This window comes from Rattus norvegicus, chromosome 8 (genome assembly GCF_021556685.1).
Source record: "Rattus norvegicus strain SHRSP/BbbUtx chromosome 8, alternate assembly SHRSP_T2T, whole genome shotgun sequence".
In the NCBI taxonomy this organism is placed as follows: domain Eukaryota; kingdom Metazoa; phylum Chordata; class Mammalia; order Rodentia; family Muridae; genus Rattus; species Rattus norvegicus.
This window is the reverse complement of record NC_141541.1, coordinates 27,234,863-27,260,617: the sequence shown is the minus strand read 5'-3', so window position 1 is coordinate 27,260,617 and position 25,755 is coordinate 27,234,863. Positions and strand designations below refer to the sequence as shown.

At 46.9% G+C, this 25,755-nt stretch overlaps 1 protein-coding gene across 4 annotated transcripts in view; it reads left to right on the top strand.

Annotated features, from left to right (window-relative positions):
- The first annotated feature begins 6,580 nt into the window (after positions 1-6,580).
- Positions 6,581-25,755, top strand: part of Rp9 (RP9, pre-mRNA splicing factor) — a 49,308-nt gene continuing 30,133 nt past the window's right edge. For 2 of the 4 annotated variants that reach the window (NM_001108756.1, NM_001401177.1), the window contains exons 1-4: positions 6,581-6,830; positions 16,619-16,649; positions 17,878-18,007; positions 21,550-21,641. In NM_001108756.1, the coding sequence (NP_001102226.1) occupies positions 6,703-6,830; positions 16,619-16,649; positions 17,878-18,007; positions 21,550-21,641 (381 nt within the window). In that variant the 5' untranslated portion in view covers positions 6,581-6,702. The remainder of the gene's footprint in view (positions 6,831-16,618; positions 16,650-17,877; positions 18,008-21,549; positions 21,642-25,755) is intronic. The other 2 variants (XM_087562686.1, XM_087562685.1) reach the window with 1 other exon arrangement.

Here is a 25,755-nt window from a genome sequence, read left to right as displayed (position 1 = left end):
GGACTCTCAACCCAGAGTCTGGGAAACACAAGTACAGCATTTAGCAGTCCCAGGAACTGTCTGTGGGATGAATTCTCATCTAGGAAGACTTAGCACTCCAGTAGCTACAGAACCAGCGGCATCCACACATTGTGCTAACACTCGGTTAGCAGAGAGCTCTGTTAAAACCCAGACCTGGTCCTGACCCTCCTCCGCAACCTCTGTTTCCTCCGTGTACCTACCTGCTACCTTCGAGTTTCAGATCCTTACGAAGCGGCCAGACCCGGGACAACCTCACTTCACCTACTCCAGCCTCATCCTAAGACCCTGTTTCCGGTTTCCTTTGGCTCGGCTTTGACTGGCTCTTCTTGTCTCTCACGCACTTTTGAAAGTTGTGCTACCCACCTTGAGACGCTTCCCTTGGTCTCTGAGCCAATCATTCAGTAGCCTTTTCTCCTCTGTTACCGAGCCCCTTCCTCACCAATTGTTGCTGCTTTGATAGGCTTTCTATGCACCCAGGCTACCTATGAACTCTCTTTGTAGCCAGTTTGAATAACGTGTTGCTCCCCTCGCCACCGCCCCTCATATATTTAAATACTTGGTCCCTAGTCAGTACAGCTGTTTGGGAAGGATGAGGAGGTATAATCTTATCAGAGGATTGGAGAAGGTATGTAATGGGGGGTGAACTCTGAGGTTTCAAAACATTTGGGCCATCTCCCATCTTTCTCCCCTTCTCTCTCCCTCCCTTTTCCCCTCTCTCCTCTCCCCTCCCCCACCCACAACTTTAAGGTCAATGAGTAAGCTTTTACTATAACAATAACACTGTATTCTTTAAGACATAAACTCCATGAAGACGAAATCATATTAAACTGCCATTCACTCAGCAGATCTCGTTGAAGTTTCAATTCTACAGGAGTAAATTAGGGGTGAGCGTGTTTGGGAGATGTTATCCAATCAGCCGTCTCTGGACAGCAAACCTCTAACCCTGCAGTTTCCCGGCATCTGAACTCCTGACCCTGTTCATGAAGATGAGTGTAAGTTGGTCCTCTAACCATGTAGAGCAGACTTGGTCCCACCCTGGGACGGGCATCAAATTAACCAATGTGTAAGCATTTTTAAAACTTCAGGGTGGGGGTTGGGGATTTAGCTCAGCGGTAGAGCGCTTGCCTAGCAAGTGCAAGGCCCTGGGTTCGGTCCCCAGCTCCGAAAAAAAAGAAAAAAAATATTCAGGGTGGCCATGGTGACTGAAGATTATATAATCTTGGCACTTGGAAGGTGGAAGTGGAAGGATCAGGGGTTCAAGGCCATCCTTGGCTACATAATGAGCTTCAAGACAGTCTTTTTTTTTTTTTTTTTTTTTTTGGTTCTTTTTTTCGGAGCTGGGGACCGAACCCAGGGCCTTGCGCTTCCTAGGCAAGCGCTCTACCACTGAGCTAAATCCCCAGCCCCCAAGACAGTCTTTAAACCGTACCAAAAGTTCACATCCGTCCCTGCTGTCTACTCCCCCCTACACCCTTTAAAACAAGTGCCTAGTGTGTGTGACCTTCATGTAGACAAGGAAGACATGGAGAGATGGTGCAAAGAGTAAAGGACCTGACTTCAGAGCCCTAGCACCCATGGAGAAGCTGGGGCAGGGGGCAGGCAGTGCACACCTATAACCCCAACATTGGGGTCTGAGGATTGTGGAAGCTTCTGGTCGCCAGCCTGGACAATGGGTGAACTTCAGGTTCAAAGAGAGATCCTGCCTCAAAAATAAAAGGTGGAGAATACAGGAAGATACCTGAGATTGACCTCTGGCCTTCACACAGACATGCACCGGCATGAACACCTAAACACACACACACACACACACACACACACACACACACACACACACCTACCCAACCATCCACTCCCACACACACACTAAAAACACTTTTTTTCTCTCTTTTGTGTGTCAGGGGGGTGGTGTGTACATTTGCACACACACAGATACATGCGTGAGTTCCTGTACACCTCCAGCTGTACTCCGTCAAGCATCCACCTTATTTTCTAAGACATTTTACTTCTCCCTAACACCTAGGTCTGCAGTTACGCCAGGCTGGCTGGCCAGTGAGCCCCAGGGGTCTGTGTGTCACTGCCTCCGTAGTAATACAGGTGCACATCACTACACCTGGCCTTTTACATGGGTCCCAGGGATCAACTCCAGTCCTTATGATTATGCGGTAAACATGTCACCACCTGAGCCACCTCTGCCTCTTTCCCCTAGCTCTACATCCTAACATACAGCACAGGCTGTGCGACTCACACTCCTTTCACATCAGTCTCCCAAGTGCTGGCATTATGGGTATGAACCACTGTGTCCAGCCATATTTTCCTAAATTAATGGTCAGGTCCAGCAAATTTGTAAATATTATTGCAGTGAATATCTTTGTATGAATTGCTTCAATCTCTAGAAATATCAATGTCTTCCTTCCAAGATTTTTTTTAATTTATGTGTCATGTGCGTTTGTGCCTGCAGATACTAGAAGAGGGCAGCAGATCCTCTAGAGATAAAGGTGCAGGTGGTTATGAGCTGTTAGATGTGGGTGCTGGGAACAGAACATGGGTCCTCTGGAAAGAGTCATCTCTCCAGCTCCATTAGTTTCTCTGTCTCCCTCTTTCCTTCCCTCCTCTCCCTCTCTCTTTTTACTGTAGGGGAAAGAGAGTAACATCTTTCTTCACTCATTGAGAGGTTCATTGTTGGGACCTCCATAAGAAAAGACACCATAGGACTGAGAGATGGCTCAGAGGTTAAGAGCACTGACTGCTCTTCCAGAGGACCTGAGTTCAATTCCCAGCAACCACATGGTGGCTCACAACCATCTGTAATGAGATCTGATGCCCTCTTATAGTGTGTCTGAAGACAGCTACAGTGCCTTTATAATAAATAAATAAATAAATAAATAAATAAATAAATAAATAAATAAATAAATCTCTTTAAAAAAAGAAAGAAAAAACAAAATAGCGGGACACAACAAGCTTACTTAACAAAGTCACATTTAAGAAGAGGGATGGTAGATAGTATTGTAACCATATTCAACTACAATGTATCTTATATAATAACTGCAAAGCTAAGCTATGAAGCACAAAGTCAGCTTTTACTTTATAACAGGGAACATTCCTTTCCTCTGAATCACTGACACAGGTTAGGTAGATGCATTAAAGACAAGCAAACCTCACAGTGGCTCAGGCAGTGCCAGCTCAGATCTGTTTTGTATCCAGATCCAGCTGAGATCGCTATGACTGCCAGCCTGACTGCAGACTGCCCTTTGCTTTATAATGATGTCTCTGTATCCCTGTGCCTGCCTTCCTCCTTCCTGGTGCTGTCGTGGCACCCCATGACATAGAAAGGAAATAATTCCAGGCAAATACATCTTCATTTCTAGAGCTTCCTCCTTCCCGCCTTTACTTAGGAATAACCTCATCGAGGTCTACGCACAAAACTCGATATCCAAATCCTGTAACAGGGCTTCTCCATGAGTCACGCTTGCCCAGGAGCTGTACAAGTTCTGCCCTGTAGCTGACTTCCAATGCTTTTGTCTCTTTCCAAATTCTCTTTAAAGGATACCTGTTGGTGCACATCCTGTTTGGAGTAGAAGCAGGAGGAGGAGAAGCTCAAGGTCAACCTCTGGTACACAGAGGGTTCGGGCCAGCCTAGGCTACGGGGTAACTTGTCTCAAAAACACAAAAATGAAACAAAATACAAACAAGAAAGGCTTTCCCACTACTAAGAACATCTTCTAGACACTGTTTGCTGACTAAGTGAGTGTCTTACAGAGCGCTTGGCATGGCTGGCCAAGGCAGTTTCTGTGGGCGGCTAGATCGGCTTCCAGAAAGCAGTTCTTCCTCGATCAGTGCTTTCTTTTTAAAACACGTATTATTTACTGTGTGTGCATACAGGTATGGGTGGGAACACACATGCAAGGGTCAGAGGGCAACTCGTGGCAGTCAGCTCTCCCTTCCGCCATAAGGGAAGGGTCTGTGGGCCCTGGGGATCAAATTTCGGTCAGGCATAGCAGCAGGTGCCTTTCCCCATTATTCCAGCCCCCTAGCTTAGTGTTTAAGAGTGATCCTGATTTTCTAGTTCTAAGACAAATCACTTGGACTGTTATCTGCTCATAACCTCAGTGTATTAGCCCCATTACTTGGTTTCCTGGTTGACTGGTTGTCTCTTTTTTGTTTTGTTTCATTTTGTTTTTTGAGATAAGTGCCCAATATGTAGTCCCGGCTACCCTGGAACTTGCTATATAGACCAAGCCGGTCCTGAACTTGGCTGTCTCTGCTTCCCTAGTGCTATGGTTACCAGCATGCATCACCATGCTGGCCAAGATAACGTAATTTTTATTACTTCTGTGGTGCTGAGAATTTAATACAGGGCCTGTGCATTCTAAGGTAGGAACTCTACCACTGAGTTGCACGTCCAGTCCTGTCTATATTTAAGGAATAGATTTTCTTTTTTTCTTTTTTTTTTCTTTTTTTTTTTTCGGAGCTGGGGACGGAACCCAGGGCCTTGCGCTTCCTAGGCAAGCACTCTACCACTGAGCTAAATCCCCAATCCCAGGAATAGATTTTCAACTCATGAATCTTAGGTATTCGACATTTTTACAAAGGATTTACTTTTATTTTATGTCTGTGAGTATTTTTCCTGTATGTGTACACATGTATGCAGTGCCCTTGGCAGCCAGAAGAGGGCACTGGATCCCCTGGAACAGGCAGTTATGAGTTGCTGTATGGGTGCTGGGAACCAAATCCAGGCCCACTGGAAGAATTAAGTATGCCCTCTTAACTGCTGGGCTACCTCTCAGCCCCAAGACATTTTTAATTTTCTTTTATTTTAATTTCTTTAAGCTGGGATATTTATTGAATGGTAGCATAGCATACCTCAGACCCTAAGTGTGATTACTCAATGAGTATTTTGCCTAAAAAAAAGAGGAGACATGAGGTTGATTAGTCCTAAATGTATCTAGTCAATCATTCCCTCTTCAATATTTAAGGCATAAAAAGTAACTATGGTATTTATTGTCAGACTTGAGACCTGTCAGCGTCCTATTTGAGACCTGAGAAAGGCACCACCCAGAAGTCTCCAACCGTGAGCTTTAGGAGAGTCCAGGAACAGTGGAGCCTCACAAACGGACCATCCTAAAAGAGATCACCCATGAAAGCTGTCCCCAATTCCCACGCCATCACAGTGGCGCAGACATCTCATGGGAAGCAGACTGTCCCCCTCGAGGATGACCAACCATCACATGGTTTGACCAAGTTGGTAACTGACCCCTACCCCAATTCTTCCCCGCCTTACAACCTAAAAGTTCATGTCAGTTGCCTGGAAATGGGCTGCAAAACTTGACCTCTATTTTCTCAATGCGGTCACGGTGGTTAATATCCTTTCGTTGCCCCTCCCCCACTCGGAGACAGGATCTCATTAGGTGACACTGGCTGGCTTAGAATTAGCAGCATAGACCAGACTGAACTCATAGAGTTCTGCCTGCCTCTGCTGAATACCAAAATGCGAACCTAAGGCCTTTCTTGCCTTTTCTCGGTTGTTTCTCTTTGCTCCCTTTGGATAAGTGTACAGACCTAACTTGGAACGCTCAAAATGGAGCTTCTGGCCTGAGACACTGCTTATAGGAGCAAAGGAGGAAGAACAAGGTTTAAACAAGGATGCTACTCTGCATGACACTCTGTTTTATTTATTTTTTTTTTTTATTTGCAGCATCAAAAATCTTGGTTAACAGTGGAAGGGGAAGCCCTGGGTCCTGCTAAGACTGAACCCCCAGTGAACTAGACTGGTGGGGGGAGGGCGGCAATGGGGGGAGGGTTGGGAGGGGAACACCCATAAGGAAGGGGAGGGGGGAGGGGGATGTTTGCCCGGATACCGGGAAAGGGAATAACACTTGAAATGTATATAAGAAATACTCAAGTTAATAAAAAAAAAAAAATCTTGGTTAAAAACTATATTACACATTGGCCTGTGTTTTTACTACAAATTCACATAGTCTGGAAAACTGGAGGTTTTATAGGGAAGGTCGTTTTCTTCCCAGAATGGAGGAATCCATAGGTAACAAGTATAGGGCAAGGATCCCAAGAGCAGCAGAAGGGCATACAGCTCTTGCAGAGGACCAGAGTTCGGTTCCCAGCTTAGGGTGGATCATATGACCAGTAGTTCTAACTCTACAAAGCCATCGTCCTCTTCTGGACTCTGGGCAACTACCGAACTCCGCTCCTGCACCACCACCCCAAATATACATATGTCTCTTTTTCATTTGTGACAGGGTCTCCCTGTGTGTCCCTGACTGGACTAGGCTGGCCTTGTACCCACAGACCTGTCTGTTTCTGCCTCCTGAGTGCAGATATTAAAGACCTTTGTCACCTCGCCCATCCGCAAAGATTTAAAACCTTAACAATATTTAAAAAAAAAAAAAAAACCTGAGCCCCAGGAGTGGGTGTGGCCTGCAGGCGACTTTAAACTCCCGGAAGCCCTCAGCCCCCTCCCGCCTTCGCCCCGCCCCGCCGCGCCCTCGCCCCGCCCTCGCCCCGCCCCGCCCCTCTCCCCTTAAGTTCCCGCAGGCCTCGGGGGCCGCCGGGGCCTGGCTACGCGTTCCCCGCTGGAGCTTTCCGGCACGGGCCCGTGGGACGTTGGCGGGGTTGCGCTGAGGGGCGTAAGAGGTGTCTGTCCACCTCCTAAGCCCGCCTCGGGTCGCGATGTCGTCCGGGGCTGGGTCTCGGCGGCCGCGGGAGCCGCCGGAGCACGAGCTGCAGCGGCGGCGGGAGCAGAAACGGCGGCGGCACGACGCGCAGCAGCTGCAGCAGCTCAAGCACCTGGAGTCCTTGTGAGTCGGCGGGGCCGGGTGCGGGCGGTGAGGGCAGCAGCCGACGGGTGGGCGTCGCGGCCTGGCGAGCCCCCGGCTCCTTCCGCGCGAGGGCGACAGAAGGACGCGGGACGGAGGCCGGCCACTGTCCACGCCACGGCGACGGTGGTGATGGCAGTGGCTGCGTCCGGAGGCCGAGCTCGAAGCCTCTGGGCGTCGTACGAAGCCAGCTTCCCGAGTTCTATCACCGACGGCACCGGCGGGAAGCTCAGGGTGGAAACTGCGGGAGACGCGCGGGAAGGTGGTGGATGCTGCTGCGGGGCCTGAGGGTGGAGCCGGATGACCTGCGAGCTTGTAGAGTCGCATGTAGGTGAGGGAAGGTGGCGGATAAAAGTCAGAAAGAACCAGGGAGGAGAGGTTTGGGGCCGCCGAGCGTGGTGAGGAAGGGACATTGTAGGAGATGTTTATTCCCCTGTGTGTGTGAGTGTTATGCAGACAAGTCTTCCTATGAGTGTGTGTGTATTACCTTGCGTGCCCTCCATCCTGTTTTCAGATTTGATCATTTTATTTACGCTTGACAGACAACATTACTGGCACATCGTTTGTATGTTATTTTCTTTTTTCAGAGATGGTTTTCAGTGTTGAGCTTTCCCTCTTATATTCCCCACAACCCCGTGTATCTTATTCGTTTCTTAAGACAAGGAGGTCTGGTGAACCTCCCACCTCAGACTAGAGCAAGGCCTCTTAACATTTCTCTACCAGTGACCTTCTTCACCTAAGAAATTTTCTCACTACTGCAGGTGTATAAGTATATAAAATAAGGGATACAAGTCAAACATTTACTGATAGTAAGTCATAAGGAAATGTGTTTAAAACCGTTCTTCCTTATACACGTTAAGTTTACCATTTATTAAAAACAATTATTTTGATTTTATAATTGCTGAAGCTTTGACACCACTGTCACTATGCAAAGTCCATAGAATATAATAGGATATAGTAGGAATATGTTTAGGGCCATTTCAGACATTGTTGAGAATTCTATTGTACTAATTGAACTTTTTTAAAAAGGAGTATTTATTCATTTCATGTATGAGAGCACACTGTCGCTGCCTTCAGACACACCAGAAGAAGGCATCAGACCCCATTACAGATGGTTGTGAACCACCATGTGGTTGCTGGGTATTGAATTCTGGATTTCTGTAAGAGCAATCGGTGCACTTAAACACTGAGCCATCTCTCACAGCTACAGGGTAATACTAACTAAATGCTTACAACCCAGCAGTGATAATAGGAATAAAGTGGAAGCCTGTGTTTTTCATGATTAAATCATCTTATTAAAACCTGCTTCTTCAGAATTCCATCCTATACCACAGGTCAGCTTAGACATCCAGCCTTGTAGACTGAACTACTACCAGATTCTTGGAATAGCTTTCCAGTTTGCTGACACCTACAGTCACTGAAGCCTCTTGTCACTTGTAGAAGCAGGAGAACTGTTGAGATGAATGCATTTGATGATCCTGATTGATCCATTGTGAGAAGCAAGGAATTTAGAGACTCTGTACATAAACTCCCAGTGTTTGGTAGAAAATTAAGGAGACTAACAATGCTGGCTGGTTGCTTCCAGCATCTCTGGACATAGCGACAAAGGAAGAGCATTAACCCTGAGATAACCAACTGGCTCCAGATGGGCGTAAACCTTCTGATGGTTTCTAAGTGTGCCCGGGAGTAGCCACAGAGCTCAAGTTGAGGAAGAGCAAGCCAAAGCCCGCTGAATGGCAGCACAGACTCAAGTCCCTGCCTCTCACAGGGTCAGCTGGTTTAGTTAGGGCACTGGTTGGTGGGGACTGGGTCTGTACTTGGCATGGAGTTGTAACTGAATCCCCTACTGAGGCTGAAGACTTTGAAGCCTCAGATTCTCAAACATTCATCTCACTTGAAGAAATAGTCTCAGGGTTAGGGATTTAGCTCAGTGGTAGAGTGCTTGCCTAGGAAGCGCAAGGCCCTGGGTTCGGTCCCCAGCTCCGGGGGGGGGGGGGGGGCCAAAAAAAAAAAAAGAAAGAAGTAGTCTCTCCACTCTTAGCAGAGAATGTATCCATACCGTATCCCACTGTAGTATCGTCCTGTCTGCATTTGCCTAAAGGAGTCAATCCCTCATTGCCTGCCATACAGCAGTGACATTCCCTCTAGAGTTGCCGGACTGATCTCCTTCAGGACCCATTGATAGTTGCCTCAAGACCCTGTGTCCAGATTTAGGCCAGGCTCCTAGAAAGGAAGTGTCGTCCACGGGGAGGTATGCTGTAACACTTAAGAACTTAATGAGTTTGCCAATCTGTTCAAGCAGAAGTCTGGGAATTGTGTGTGGGAATGGATTGTAAGGGGATGAGATAATGTTGGGAAGAACATAAAACTGTATCAGAATAAGTTTATTGATACAGGCTCAATAGGTGGAGATCCTAGGTTTAATATGGAAGATGGCATAGTTTTTTAAAAGGTGCTCAAAGTTCGATCGGTTGGCTGAAGCATTTGTCAAAAGATGGCCTACTGAAAAAGAGTTGGAACATCTGACGTCCCTTAGCTTAGTGGGCACACTAGGTAAAACCTAGTCCTCCACTATAGGAAGACCAGAAGACACGCCCTTCACTAATGTCATGAGACAAAAGAGTCAGGGGCACCAGCACACTTGAAGACATTTGTCATCACCCCTTTTCCTTGTGGCAGGCCTCAGGGTTGGAGATTCTGAAGCTCAATGAGATGAATTCAGTATGATTGGCTTAACTGGGCCGAGGAGGAGTAGAGGCCAAGTAGCAGCACTAAGTCACCAAAAGGCAAGGTGACCCTACGGAAGCTGCCTGGAAGTCAGTGTTCTGCTAGCAGCCTTCAGATGAAGATGTAGAACTCCCAGCTCCTCCTGCACCATGCCTGCCTGGGTGCTGCCCTGATCCCACCTTGATGATAATGGAATAAACCTCTGAACCTGTAAGCCAGCACCATTGAAATGTTGTCCTTCTAAGACTTGTCTTGGTTATGGTGTCTGTTCACAGCAGTGAAACCCTCACTAAGACACCAGGAGACCACCAAAAGGCACTGTGACCCACCAGTTAAATGAAAGCGGGTAATTAATGGAGTTTTGGCTGAAGTCCAACTCATAATGGGTCTCCAAACTCATCCTGTATTTGTCCAGTTCCAGAATGTATACTTAGGATAGATACAGTTGGAAGTTGGTAAATTCTTACATAGGCACCCTGACTTATGGAGTAAGGGTCATTATGATTGGAAAGGCCTAGTGTAAATCACAGAGTTGCCTCTGCCAGGGAAAAGAGTGAGCAAAGACAGTATTGCACCCCAAGAAGACTTTCAGAAATTAATGCCAACCAGTAAGGACTTGAAAGATGGCAGGCGGGGCGTTCCCACCACAGGGAACTCCTGTCTGGTTGTGTGGAACACAGGTGGATTGTAGTAAGCTGACAGTCGACTGTGAGAAACTTCATCAAGCAGTAACTTGCACTACAGCTCCTGTACTGGTATCCTGACTTGAGCAGGTCAGCACATCTCCTGGCACATGACACACAGCTATTGATCTAGCCAATGCTTTTTCTCAGTACCTGTCCATGAGGCCCACCACAAACAGTTTGCTTTCAGCTGGCATGTACTTTTACAGTTGTACATCAAGGGTATTAACTCTCTAGGCCTGTGTCATAACTTAGTCAAAGAGATCTTGTTCATACGTCCTTCCGACAAAATTCCACACTGGTCCCCTATATGGAAGGCCTTGTGCTGATGGACCAAGTGAGCAGGAGGCAGCAGCCACTGGGGGGACTGTCACATCAGGGAACAGGAAAGAAGTTCAAATGGAATCCCAGGCGAGTCTTTTAGGAGTCCAGCAGTGTAGAGCGTACAGAGATAATACTTCTAAAGGAAACAGTAAGTTGTTGTGTCTGACCTCTCCCTCCACCAAGAACACACCACCTTTAGTGGGTCTGTTTGGATTCTGGAGACAGCACAGTCCTCACTTGGGTGTGTTACTCTGGCCCATTGACCAAGTGACTTAGAAACCTGCTAGCTTTGTGTGGGGCCTGCAGCAGGAGAAGGCTCTTCGACAGGTCCAGGCTGCTGTGCAGGCTGCCCTACCACTTGGACCATGTGTTCCAGCAGACCTTAGAGTTCTAGAGAGGTCACGGCAGATGGGGTGTTGTTTGGAGCCCTCGGCAGGCCCTATAGGTGAATCATAGTCGAGGCTTTACCATCATCTGCAGACAGTATTCTCCCTTTGAGAGACAGCCCTTGGCCTGCTACTGGGAATTATGAGTAACTTAACATTTGACAGTGGGTCACCAAGTTACCAAGTAACCGAGCTGCCCATCATGTACTGGGTGTTATCTCACCCACCAACACAGAGTTGGACCTACACAGCAACAATCATTATCAAATGGAAGGCTTTATACATGCTCAGGCCCAAGCAGGTCCCAAGGGCAAAGGAAATTGCGTGAAGAAGTTGCTCAAATGCCTATGGTTTCTAGTTCTAGTACAATGCCTTCTGCACCCAAGAGTGAACCTGTATGCTCATGCAGTGTGCCCTATGATTGAGGAAGAGAAAACTAGGCATTATTTTACGGATGGCTCTGCACTCTTAACCAGCCATTGGCCCATGTGCCTGTGAATCAGATGCCATCGTGGCAGAGTCAGAGGTTATGAATGGGCTTGACAACATGAACTTGTACTTATCAAGGCTAACCTGGCTGTAGCTGCTACTGAGTACCAGATCTGTCAGTAGCAGAGACAAGAGTGGGTCCCGAATATGGCACCATTCCCTGGGATGACTAGGCAGTAACCTGGTGGCCATGGACCACTTCCAATGGTCCAAATGGAAAGGCCAACATTTTTTTTCTTACTGGGGCAGAAATTTATTCTTGCATATAATGCTTCTGCCAAAACTACCATCTGTGGGCTTGCAGAGTGCTTTATCCGCTATCACAGTATTGAACACAGCATTGCTTCTGACCAAGAACCCGATTTATGGCCAGAGAAGACTGTCAGTGAGCTCATTCTACTGTGTTCCCACCACCCTGAAGCAGCTGCCTGAGGAGAGTAATGAACAGGCCTTTTGAAGACACAGTTAAAACACTAAGGACTTAGGTGTCAGCAGACTGGTGGGCTGGCAGGTTCTCCAGAGGATGGAGATGCTTTGAGTCAGAGTCCAGTGAGTGGCAAGGTCTCTCATAGCCAGGATCCACGGGTGAAATGAGAATGGTTCCACTCACTGCTACCCTAGTGACCTCCTGGGAATGTTTTACTTTCTCTTCTGACATCTTACATTCTGCTGGCCTAAAAGTTTGAGCATTGGAGCCACAACAAACATTCCACTGAACTGAAAGCTCAGACTTTCCCCCTGGTCCTTCTGTCTTCTGATGCCCTGAAGCCAACAGGCTAAGAAAGGAATAACAGGGTTAGGAGGGGTGGTTGATCCAGACTACCATGGGGAAATTGGATCACCTCTCCACAGTGGAGGGAAGAGAGGGTATATGTGCAGTGCAGGAGCTCCCCTAGGGCGTCTCTTAGTACTGCCATGTCCTGTGATTAAAGTCAACAGGAACTACAACAGCCTAATCCGGGCAGGATGACAAAGGGCACAGACTTCAGGGATGAAGGTTTGGGTCACTCCTCCAAGAAAAGAGCCAAGACCTGCTGAGGTGCTTGCCAAGGGTGGAGGAAATGCAGAATGGGTAGAGAGGAAGGTAGTTATAAATATCAGCTAAGACCACTTGACCAGTTGCAGAAACTAAGATAATAATTGACTAGAGTATTTCAGTCCTGTTTTGTTATAAGCATGTTTGTACATACATGCACATATTTTAAGCTATATTTTTGCTTTATTTCTTCATCATGTAGTACATTGATTGAGAGAGTATCAGTGGATATTATCACATTCAAGTTAGGAGGCAATGTAAAACTAAGCATTCCTCAAGGAATAGTGACACCTGTTCTAAAATGTGTAATGTGTTTGTGGATGTACTTGGCATAGTTAAATCCTGCCAGGTGGAATCCTGACCTGGTTAATTTTTTTTCGTCTATACATTTAACATGCCGTAATGAAATGTGATTGATGTCAAGTGACAAGGGGTGGACTTGTGATGTAACTGATGTCAAGTGACAAGGGGTAGACTTGTGATGTATCCTTGTTTGTCATCTCGACTGCATCTGGAATCAACTAAAACCAAGCAGCTGGGCACACCTGTGAAAGATTCTTAATCAGGTCATTTGAAGTAGGAACGCCCACCCTAAGTCTGGGCCACATCTTCTGGTGGCAATCCACATAAAAGGGACATAAAAGAAGGAAGCTCTTTGGGGTTGGGGATTTAGCTCAGTGGTAGAGGCCCTGGTTTCAGTCCTCAGCTCCGGAAAAAAAAAAAAGGAAGCTCTTTCTGCTTGACCTCACTCGATCTCTGTCAAGTGCATCCGTCCTGATGTTGAGTCATTCCTTTGCTGTTATTAGAACCTACTTCTTTGGGATTATAACATAGACCAAACAACTACTTAATGTAGCCCTTGTGTCCTGGAACTCACAGAGTTCACCTGACTCCTGAGCACTGGAGCTAAAGTCATGTGTCCCTACACCCAGCTCATAACATAGAGAGGAACAGGCTGCTGGGTGCTCTTTTCATCAAGAGACTGTCCAGTGTCGGCAAAGGGAGACTTTCTAGGTCTTCAGAGTTCTCGGCAAGCATCTTCTGTCCTCTGCCTGAAGTTGACAGTATGTTTGGCTGCTAGTAATCTGGAGTAGAATGTACTAGACTTAGAACCAAGCTGAAGGGTAGGACAGGCAATTTCCTGGCCATGAGAAAAGAAAGCTTCAGCCTCTGGTATCCAGACTACCTTCTGAAGGCCTTGGCTTCTACCTAAAGAAGTCTCTTAACTTCTTTCCCTTCCCCACATTTGTTGAAATCAGGTTTGTTGTTTGGACTCGGGGTATCTTGGCTTTATTATTTTCTCATTATCATTTTAAATGCTCTTGGAGGAAGACAGATGTGTATGTGGTAAGTCTGTCAGCCAGGTTGAATGAAAAGCACCACAGTGGATTCTTATAGATGAACTCCTTTGCTCGTCCTGACGTGCCTCCTCAGGTCTCAGCCGTCTCCACACCACTTCTCTTTCTTTGACCTTAGGCTACTGAAGGCACCTGAGTCTGCCACCCATCCTTCAGGCTTCTCAGGAGCTACCAAACAGGCATCTTGTCTCTGCAGTTTCTTGGAGGCAGCTGCAGAAAGTTTTGTGGAATGGAGTATACTTAATCAATGCTTCAAATAAATCCTTCAAATAACAGTCAACACAAAAGTAGTTTGAAGTGAGGCTACAGAGATGGTATAGAGGACTCAGGTTCAGTTTCCAACACCCACATAGTAGCTCACAACTATCTGTACCAGAGCTGATGCCCTACTCTGACCCCTCAGACACTAGACATACATGTAGTGCCCAGACATACATGCTAATTTTTGAAAAGTAATTTAAAGTACTTCACAGAGTATAAAGATTTAATGAGTTGTTCCCAAAGACTCCTGGCTGTAAACTGGCACTCAGAAGACTGAGAAATGGTGACTGTGAAGCCAGCTAGATGTATGGGAGAGACTCCGCCTCAGAAAACATCCATCCATGTATTTATGAATGAGTTCTGAGTCCACTTCAGGTGTTTTTCCTTCCTACCTAGTCTGTCTGTTTTATTCTTCAGAACAACTTGGTACATGTTCAGTGATATCATAGCAAAACCTCAGGGTACAAAATAGATCTTAACTACTGTTTTTAAATCATATAAGAGCTAACCACAGAAGTTTGCTACACCTATATGGAGTTCAGCACTCAGGAGACTGAGGCAGAATGATTATCATAAGTTCAAGTTTAGCCTGGGCTATAGAATAAGGCCCTGTCTCAAACAATAACAAAGCTATCAATTTTAAATTTAAAGTAACAGATTAAATTAATTTAAAATTAACAATAAATAAAAAATAGAAAATATAAATGTCTTTTTTTTAACCTGTTTGTATATTTTTCCTTTTTAACATTAGTCCTGGAGATTCAGCCTACAGGCCAGGTTATACTACCAAATCATACCTCCATCCAAATGCAGGTTTGATGTTTGGGGTGGAGAGTTCTTGTTTTGTTCCCAGTACTGGGAATCAAAGCCTTGTACATGATAGGTTAATGTTCTTCCACTGAGGTGCCCACCTCTTAGTCCCATATTTCTTTCCTTTTTGGCTTTTTTGGTACAGGCTCTCACCCTGTAATCCTGGTTGGTCTAGAACTCAGAGGTCTCAACTCCCGAGAGCTGAGATTAAAGGTGCACAGCACCACACTCGGCCAGTCTGGGTTTGGCTAACTGTCACGGTGGGAACAATTTTATTTTACTTTCTGAATCTCTTTTACTTAGCACTGGAATGATACTTTGAGGTGTAGTATCTTTTTGAATGTATGAATTTATTTGTCCTGGTAATAAGTACTGATCACCTCACTTTAAACTTACCAAAAAAACCTATACAATACACTTTCGTGGAACACTTTTTGCTAGTAATAACAAATTTCAGAATCTGTAATTGTATCACATTCCTTTACAGTGTTAAGATGCATCTTATTGGTGCGTTTGGACCTTGTTATGATTGGCCACATGGTGTTTGTTCAACACTTGTAGCCCAGTGATGGATGTGGAGATTCATGTACTTTACTAGCAAGTTCCTTTAGTCCTGATGCTTGAGACTTTGTTGATACTGTAATGAATGGCTGCTGGTGGACTGTGCCATCTAGCCAAGTGACCCGGATTTTTATTGGCTTTGCTGAGTTGGTCTTGTGTCACAGCATACCTTCCCTTTTGAAAATGTTTTAAATGTCTGCTTTGGAAGAGGTCCTATACCAGTCTAAGAAGCTAATTTTGATCCCACCCAGCCATTTACTGTACAACCTTCAGGGGATGCATCTTGCCCTGGCCTTTCAAGGCTCTGGATTCACGGCATTTCTAATACTGGTTCGTTTTGTCAACTTGACACAAACTAGAGTCACCTGGGAAAACAGAAGCTCAGCTGAGGATTTGCCACCGTCAGACTGGCCTGTGGGAGGTCTGGAGACATAGTTTGATGTGATGAGTGTGGAAGGCCTACCCACTGCAGGCAGTTCCACACTCAGACACTGGTTGCGTAAGAGAGCAGTGTGAGCAAGCCAGGGAGAACGAGCCATGGTCTCTGCTTCTGTTCCTGCCTTAGCTTCAGTCAGTGATAACCTAACCTAACCTGCGAGCTGACGTAAAACCTTTCCTCTCCAAGTTGCATTTGGTCATGGTGTTGGTGACAGCAACAGAAAGCAACCTATGCTGTTCCCTACCAAGCTACTTCTACATTTCAGAGCAGGAAAGGGGAAATCTGAGGACCCCCTTAGGCTGTGCATAAGAGAACAAAGAAAACATACATCCTTGTCCCTTCTGGCCGTCCATCAGTGAGCAGTCCCCAGGGTTTAGAGAGGAGAGGCACAGACTGAATGAAGTACCTGTATCACCGTGGAGTCCATAGGAATCTTGAGGAGCCTAAGTGTTCTTTGAGCATCACTCTTCCTCCTGGGCTGCTGCTTGCCCCAAAGACAAGCATCATGAGTCTGATGTCATACTGTAGATACCGTGGGGCTGTGGCTAGTGTCTGACACGGCTGGGTGTGGCGGGGAGCCTCTGAGGCGGTTGGTTCTAATCTGCAGCAAGCCTCTCTTTGCTCTGTGTGGATGGGTGTGCGCTGTTTTCTGTTGGCCCGTTTGATGAAGATGGCTTTCTCTGTTTCATTTTCCAGTTACGAGAAACCTCCCCCCGGGTTTATTAAGGTAAGCACCGTATGTTTGACTGCTCTATTAAATGACTGTGAGCTTAGTGATGGTGTGGAGAAAAATCATGTGATTTTTTTTTTCAATCTCCTTGTATCAGTGTTTCCCAACCTTCCTAACGCTGTGACACTTTAACATTGTTCCTCCTGCTGTGACTTCCAACCATAAAGTTATTTTCATTGGTGCCTCATAACTGTAACTTTGTTACTGTTGTGAATCTAAAGTGTCTGTGTTTTCCAATGGTCTTAGTTGACCCCAGGAAAGGGTCATTCAGACCCAAGGAAGTCGTAGTCCCACAGGCTGAGAACCAGTGCCTCAGATGAAACATCATGTAGGGGTTTTCCTACAGATACCACGTAACCCTAATTGTGAACTTGTCACAAAGGCTATGCCTTCCTAGAAGTTTAATCTGCCCTCATTCCCTGTCCCAAGGAACTGCCCTGGTATCTCTCGAAGCTCTGCTGTCTGCTTTTCTTGTCTTCCTCACGCAGCCATCTCCTCAGTACATTTGGGCTTGGAGTCTTGAGCACCCTCCGCTCAGGGAGTCTGTGAAGAGGCCTGAGAGGACATGGACTACAGTGATGAGGGCAGGGACCCCCTGCAGCCTAGCAACAGAAACTGGGTATTTCAGTAGGAGGTGACTCAAGAAGCAGGCAAAGCCCAAAAGACTTTCAGTAAAAGAAATGTTTTAACAAACCAGAACGTAAAGAAATACTCCAGTTCTAAATACAGTTCTACAATGGTGAAAACCCCCATCAGAGACACAGTGACCTTTAAGAGAGAAGGTAGGACAGACTCCTGAGGCTGGGAAGAATTTGCCTTCCCCGAGGTGTCACTTTTTTAGAGCTGTTTTCATGTGACGATCTACCTCTAGTGTTCTAGACTGCCTTTCCTCCATCCACAGACTGAAAAAATGAAACCTTTCTGATGCATTTTATGTTAGTGCGTGGAGGTCACAAGTCATTCCTGCGTGGACCTGGAGCCTCATAGGACTTTGCTGCGGTAGAGGCCGGGCTGCTTCTCTAGCTGTTGTCTCACTGAGGCTTCGCCTCTGCAGTGCTCTTCTGGTGGGCCTTGTCACAGAGTGAGAGGAAGCCGGACATCAGTAGCCTCACAAGCAGGAAGCAAGGACAGAGTCCTGTTTGGGTTTCAGTTTCTTGGGTTTTGGTTTCAGTTTGGTTTTGGTTCTGGTTTTGTCCTGTTGGTTACACACTTTATCTTCCTGTAGGAGGATGAGACGAAGCCAGAAGACTGTATACCAGACGTGCCCGGCAATGAGCACGCCAGGGAGTTTCTGGCTCATGCTCCGACTAAAGGACTTTGGATGCCGCTGGGGAGAGAGGTCAAAGTTATGCAGTGTGAGTGTGCAGGGGCTTGGGTGATGTCTCTGGCAGTCTGTCTTCTACTAAACAAGGTGCAGAGGGTGGGTAACTCAGCATCAAGTTTATTTGGCCCACAGTTCTGAGGGCTGCAGGGTCTACAGAGCACAGCATCAGCATTCTGGCCTGGGTTCCCTGCTTACGTCATACATGGTGGAGAAGCGGAAGGGAGCACGCATAGGGAGTGATGAGATGGGCGTACAGTCACTCCAGACCTAACAGTCATTCTCTCATTCATGACGATTTAGTCCCCATGACTGAAACCTGCCTCTAAGCGCTAAGCGCCACATCTTAGAGTCCTCTACCCTACACTACTACACTGCAGATAAGGCTTTCAACACAGGAACCTTTGAGGGACAAGTCAGATCTAAACTACAGCATTCCTCTGTACACACAGGCTATAAGCCATACTTCACAGTACATACCTCTTCCACTTAGCTTGTTCTCTTCACACTGTGTCTGTCTGTCTGTCCATGTGTCTGTGTCAATATTGCTATAGGGATCAACTGATCAACACTAGGGCACTGCCCATGTCAGATGAGTGCTTTTCCAGTCCCTAGATTTTTATTTATCATTACTAATTCCTGTGTGTATCTGTTGTAGTTTCCATAGGATACATGTGAAGGTCAGAGGAGACCCTGTGGGGGTTGGCTCTCAAACTCCTGCAATGTGAGCTCCAGGGCAAATCCTGTTACAGGCTGAGCTGTATGGCTGACCAAACTCCAGGGCTGCTGACTTCAAATCCAGTGATCTTTCCCTAGGCATGGCAGGGGAGTGGGACTACATCAACAAAAAGAGCATCCCGTAAGAGACACCATAGGAGCAAGGAATGCATCAGAGCTTTGCTCCCCAGCTGCCGGTGTTGTTGAGTGGTGTTAACCTAACAAAAGTGACCACAGGCCACTGGCTCTGGACAGGTAGAGCTGTCCATACGTATTGTGGCCCATCTCCACATCGCCAGGCTGGGCTTCTTGTATTTGTTTTTTGTTTGTTTGTTTTCCTTTGTTTTTGTTTTTTGGGTTTTTCTTTGTGTGTGTGTGTGTGTGTGTGTGTGTGTGTGTGTGTGTGTGTGTGTGTGTGTGTTTTGTTTTTGTTTGTTTTGGTTCTTTGAAACAGGGTTTCTCTGTGTAGCCCTGGCTGTCTTGGAACTCACTCTGTAGAACAGGCTGGCCTTGAACTCACATTGAAACACCTACCTCTGCCTCTCAGTGCTGGGAGCCAAGATGCGAGCCCCTTGCTGAGCATGGTGGCTCACACCTTCAGTCCCAGCACCTGGGAAGCAAAAGCAGGCAGAGCTCAAGAGTTCAAGGCCAGCCTCATCTACAGAGTGAATCCAAACAAAAGTGTGTCTCCACACCTGGTCTCAGGGTGACTTTGAATTCTCAATCCTCCTGCCTTGGTCTCCCCATAGACTGTCGGTAAGTTAAACCTGTACCACTATATGGTTTTCAGAGATGGAGTCATTTTTTTTTAAACATGCAAGTGTTTTTTGCCTGCGTGGATGTGTGTGTACCACATGCCTGCCAGGCACCCTCGGAAGTCAGAACATTCCCCAGGGCTTGGGCTTAGGGATAGAGATGGCTGTGAACCACTATGTAGAAACTGGGAATCAAACCCATTTTCTTCTAATTTTCCTTTTTCTTTTTTTTTTTTTTTTTTTTTTCGGAGCTGGGGACCGAACCCAGGGCCTTGCGCTTCTTAGGCAAGCGCTCTACCACTGAGCTAAATCCCCAGCCCCTCTTCTGATTTTCAAATGATGATATCATGACAGAATTCTGATGCTGCTTCGGAGGGTCTGAGCAGCTGGTGTGGCATCTTTATGACCTGTACTGCTTGTGTGTTACACAAACATTCCTTAGCCACTTGTGCACCTTTAGTAACTTTCCTGGAACAACTCTAGAGTGTGTGTTCTCTAAAGCGTGTGTCCAGTTAGCTGTGGTCAGCTAATAATTTGTCAAGTAATTCTTCAACCACATTAATCCAAGAAACCTACCTTTATCGGGGAAGAGTGAGCGTGTGTGTGTGTGTGTGTGTGTGTGTGTGTGTGTGTGTGTGTGTGTACACATGTGCGTCTTGCTGTGTGGTCTAACCCTCCTGCCACAGCCTCCTGAGCAGCTAAAAGCCTACAGATGTGCATCACCACACATGGCTCTACCTTCCCAGGCCTCAGGTCACAATGCAGTAAGGGAACTGGGTCTCTACCATCCTCCCAGTGCATTTGCATAATCAGGGTCCTGTCAGGACTTCCAAGAGCCTCTTTTGAGTGTTTCAGTCCCTGGTGTTTTTAAGTGCTTGACTGGGTTCTTATTTGCCGGGTTGATAAGCAGCCTGAGGATGTGTCTTAGTTTGCTTGGGCAGGAAAGTGTTTCTTTGTCTTATGTGACACAAGTCACAGTCTACCGAGAAATCAAGGCGGGAACTCAAACAGGGTAGGAACCTAGAGGTTGGAGCTGATAATGAGGCTGTGGAGAAGGCCTCTGCTGCTGCTTACTGGCCAGCTCTCCTTGGCTTGCTCAGCCTGCTTTCTAATTCGATTCAGAACAATCTGCTGAGCCCAGAAGGGGCCCCACCCACAGTCAGCCTGTACTCTCCTCTATCGACTACTAAATCAAGAAAATGCCTACTGGCAACCCAAAGGTGTTTCCCAACTGCGGTTCCCTCTTCCAAAATGACTAGTTTGTGTCAAATTGACTTAAAACCAGCCATTATTTTCAGCTAATATTCTGAAAGGTTGTCTTTCCTATAGAGTGGGTGATGTGTTTAAGTCAAGTAATGACAGCAACTTAGAGGTGTGGCCTTACCAGGAATCTTTGAGACAATCAAACAGTGATAGTCTCGTGTGGGTATGTTTCTAGGGAGCTCAGACCTCATTCTGCACATTTCCAAGATTGCATATGCCACCTCAGGCAAGGTTTACTCAGCCCAAGAAGACACTGTTTTTGAGATGTTGGCCATAGCCTTGAGCACTCTGAGCCATTCTCTCTCACTACCTAAACCCCTAGTCCTCAGAATCAGAGCCATTTCACAAATAAAAAGAGTACTCCTCTCCTTTTAATTATTTTCGTGTGTGTGTGTGTGTGTGTGTGTGTGTGTGTGTGTGTGTGTGTGTGTGTGTGTTTGCATGAGTTCATGTTTACCACAGCAGCCCATGGAGGCCAAAATGGATCCCCTGGACCTGGAGTTGCAGGTGGTTGTGGGCCACCATGTCAGTGCTGGGAACCACCATTGACCCTGTTTCTGTAAAACTTCGTGAAGCACCCCGAGTAACTCGCATTTCATACTTTTGCAATGCATTGCTTCGTAAGATTTGATGATGGAGCATTTGCTCCTGACCTGACAAGATTCAAGATGTGGAAGGAAGCAGTTAGTTGGCCTTCATTGTTTTCTGGGACCTTCATGGTTTCATCCATTAATGCTGTGTATGTTAGAATGGAGTCTAATGAAACACTTGAATCTACTGAAGCATTACCTCAATGAGACGAGCTGCATAGTCTGACAGAATCGTCTTTCTGTGGTTTCAGGTTGGCGTTGCAAACGGTATGGCCATCGAACAGGCGACAAAGAATGCCCTTTCTTTATCAAAGGCAACCAGAAGTTAGAGCAGTTCCGTGTTGTAAGTAAGACCCTGCTCTGTTACTGCTCACAGCTGCACCAATGTGAATGTTAGCTGGGAGGTCCGTAATGAACTCCTCTGGAAATGCCCTCTCTCGGAAGCCGCCCAGCCACGCTATCAGATGTTAACACGCCTGTTGTGCAGCGTGTGGCTGCTTTGACAGAGCGCTCGCCTAGCGTGCAGAGCCCTTGGCTCCAGCTGCAGCACCGCACTAAGGCAGCGTGACAGCGCATGCTGGTGACACCATCACTTGGGAGACACGGGAGCAGGACTGTGAGTTCAGAGTCAGCATTGGTTACACAGTGAGTTTGAGGCCAGCCTGGCCTATATGAGACCCTGTCTCAGAAGAGAAAAAAAGAAAAAGGAGTAAAAGACTACAAGTAAAAGTGTTCTTTCTCTATTTCGGGGGTCAGCAGTGTGAGATGTGAGAACTGGGACTAACCTGAGCTACTTAGGAGGCTCTTGTCTCGGGCTGGAGGTGGATCTGTGCAGCGCTGGTGTAATTGCCTAGCACATGCAGACCCTGAGCTCAAGCCACAGACAGCACTGCAGGAAAAGACAGAGCAAAGCAGATCCTCACCTTAGGAACCGGGCTCACTCTCTCAGAGCCGACAGCGTGTGCTCAGCCCCCTTTGTAATTTACTGTATCTAACTTCACATCTTATTACTCCAGTGAGGGATTTTCCCCAGTCCATGGAGCCTTAGACATGTCTTTTGAGCTGGACGTGTGTAGTTACTAAGATGATACTGGACAGCTCCCTTGTCTCCTCACTGTCCTCACGAGTCAGCTCTCAGAGGTGCGCATTCATATCCAGTTACTAAGTCTGCCAAGTCAGGCAGGCTCTGTGTGAGCGTGCTAAGGCTATTAGTGTATCTAAGATGGGGCCAACCGGGCCAGTGCTGCAGTCCAGTACTCAGAAGTGTCAGGAAGGCCCTGGATGAGGCAAGCTTGGAGCCTATAGCAACAGCCTGTCTCCCAAAACAAGACACTCCCCAGGGACGAGGCAGGGGACTCAGTGGAAAAAAGCTGTTGCCAAGTAAGCACAGCCCAAGAGTGGATGAATCTCTCCCATCCATGTAAATCCTAGGCAGGCATAGCAGCCTGCTAGTGCTCAGAGGGTACAGATCCCTGTGGAAACAGCTGGCTGGAATAGCTGTCTTAGGGGCTCTGGGTGCAGCTGAGATGCCTTGCCTCAGTGAATAAGATGGAGAGCTCTGGAAGGCCAGCCAAGAGCAGTGCAACCTGAGTGAAAACAGCCTGTGGCTGCAAATGGCACCATACACCTTCAGAGGCAAGACACTGACTTCTGAGCTTGAGGACAGCTTAATATAATATCCAGAGCACACTCCAGGCCAGCCAGGGCTACACGAGAGACTCTGTTGCAGGTATCTTACGCCTCAAACTCTACACGTATACCAGGAGTTAACAGTAAATGTGCCTGGTGAACAATAGATTTTTATGTTTATTTTTACATATTATTTGCAGCACTGTGGCTGAGCCAAGGGCTTATTTGTTGCTGTGATGATTCCTGAGGAAACAGCTTCTAAGAAGAGACTTACCCTGCCTCAGTCTCAGTCCAGAGTTGACTCCAGTCATTTTTTGTACAGGATTTCCCTGTGTATCCCAGGGTGACCTCAGACTCAGGATCCTTCTTTTTTTTTTTTTTTTTTTTTTTTTTTGGAGCTGGGGACCGAACCCAGGGCCTTGCGCTTCCTAGGTAAGCGCTCTACCACTGAGCTAAATCCCCAGCCCAGGATCCTTCTTGCACAGCCTCCCCCGTGCTGAGGTTACAAACGCCATCACAGCCCCCTGATGTGGAGCGTCTGACCTGGTGTGAGGCAGACCATCGATGGGGAGAGGCTGTGGTGGAGCAGAGCTCCTCCACGCCCTGACAGCTTGTTAACTGTCAGGTCTAAGCTTGCCTCCCCAGAGCAGCCCACAGGTACGGGAGATTTGCAGACTCCCCTCGGGGTGACAAGTACTATCTGTTCTTTTCACCTAAGGCAGCCTTAAGTGATCACGGGCCTGTAATCCATAGGCAGCTCAGGCCGGTTTGAGGATGACCTCAAGATGCTCACTCTCCTGCCTCTGCTTACAACCCTCAGCTCTACCCTTGCTCTGCAGCTTGCTTGGTTTTGAATAGAGGGTCAGGTTGTATAGCTGAGGATGACCCTGAAGTTTTGAAGTTTTGATCCTCCTGCCTCACCTCCAACAAACTGAGATTACGGATGTGATGTATGCCACCGTGCCTAGTTTCTAAAATTCTGGGGAGCAAACCCAGGGCTTTGAGTAGCCTCGACAAGCACTGTGCACACCTCAGCCTGGGTTTCTAAGCGCTTAGGTCTTTCAGTAGTAGTACTGCCACCAGCGGTCAGTTCTGGACTAGGAGTTTCCGTGGATCTTTCTCTTTTTTTCCTGATTTTTCTTTCTTTTTTTTTTTTTTTTTTTTTTTTCTTTTCTTTTTTTTCTTTTTTCGGAGCTGGGGACCGAACCCAGGGCCTTGTGCTTGCTAGGCAAGCGCTCTATCACTGAGCTAAATCCCCAACCCCCTGATTTTTCTTGATACTGGTGTGTATGTGTGTGTGAATTTGCCACGGCACTCGCATGTGGAGGTGGAGCAACCTGATAAGCGTCAGTTCTCACCTACCACATGAGTCTTAGGGATCGAATTCAGGTGGCAGTCTTGCTGACACTTGTGTCTTTAGCCACTGAGCCCTCTCGCTGGCCCCTGTTTCTATATTCTTAGCATCTTGTTTAAGAGTGAATGTTGGGCTCAGCAAGGAGAGGCGTTTGCTGCCAAGCCTGGCCCTGGGTTTGAGCCCCAGAACCCAAGGGCGGAAGGAAAAAGAGACTTCTGAAAGTTGTCCTCTGATCCCATAAGCACACAGTGGCATACAAGCATGTAGACATTTTTGTGTGCATGTATACACACACACACACACACACACACACACACACACAATAGTAATGTGACTGCAGAGATGGCTCAGTGGTTAAAGGCACTCGCTCTTCCAGAGCACCTGAGTTCCTTTCCCAGCACCCACGTCAGGCAGCTTACATTTTCTGTGACTCCAGTTCCAGGGGATCTGATGCCCAATTCTGGCCTCTATAGACACCCCACATATATGGCATACATGTGTACTTATATAAAAACCAAAATGCTGTTTAAAAACACATAAAAGCACACACAGATTGGCAAAGAACAAGAATATGTCATTCAAACCAAAGCAGCAGTACAGGTTAGGAAAGAACAAACTGCCGACACTGACACCGGACGGCTGTGCGTGGTCGCACACCTTTAATCTTAGCAGTCAAGAGGCAGGGACAGGAAGAGCTCTTGAGGTCAAGTCCATCCTGGTCTACATAGAAAATTCTATGCCAACTCTGGCTACATAGTTAGACCCTGCCTCAAACAAACAAACAAACAAACAAACAACAACAAGAAGATTGATACGGGCACATGAGTCAAGGTGCTTGCCTGTTGCTTCTTTATGGGGTCTGAAGGACAGGTTTGGTCACTACAGGAATAGAGTGGTTCTCTGTTGGATAGATTGAGTCAATTAACCATTTTGCTTTTACCCAGCTTGTCCCTTCCCATGTCCCATAATTTAATCGTATGTGCACATATTGTGAACAGGCATAAGATAGTAACTAAGGATTCTCCCAAACAGATCACTCAGGGGCCAGGCATAGTGCTGTGTGCCTTTAATCCCAGCACTCGGAAGACAGGCAAGCGTCTCTCTGAATTCAAAACCAGCCTGGGCTACACTGAAAATCCCTGTCTCAACAAAAAAGTTTTTTCTTATTACACATGAACCCAAAACCTGTCTAGGTCCAACTGGCTCTCTACATTTGAGGCTGGACATTAGACAGAATCTGTGTGTGCTGGGAGGTCATAAGCAGGAAGAGGACCTTGCTTCATTTTCTAGAGCAGGGCATGTGTATAGGCTGGCAAATCACAGCCCAAAGCAAGGGAGTCCCATGTTTGTAAGCTAACCTGTGTGCTTACCAGCCTCAACGGTGGTGTCTCCTGCCTGGAATCCTAGCACAGAAGCAGAATTGCCATAAGTTAGAGCCATTCTTTAAAGGTTCTTTTTTTTTGGGGGGGGGGGT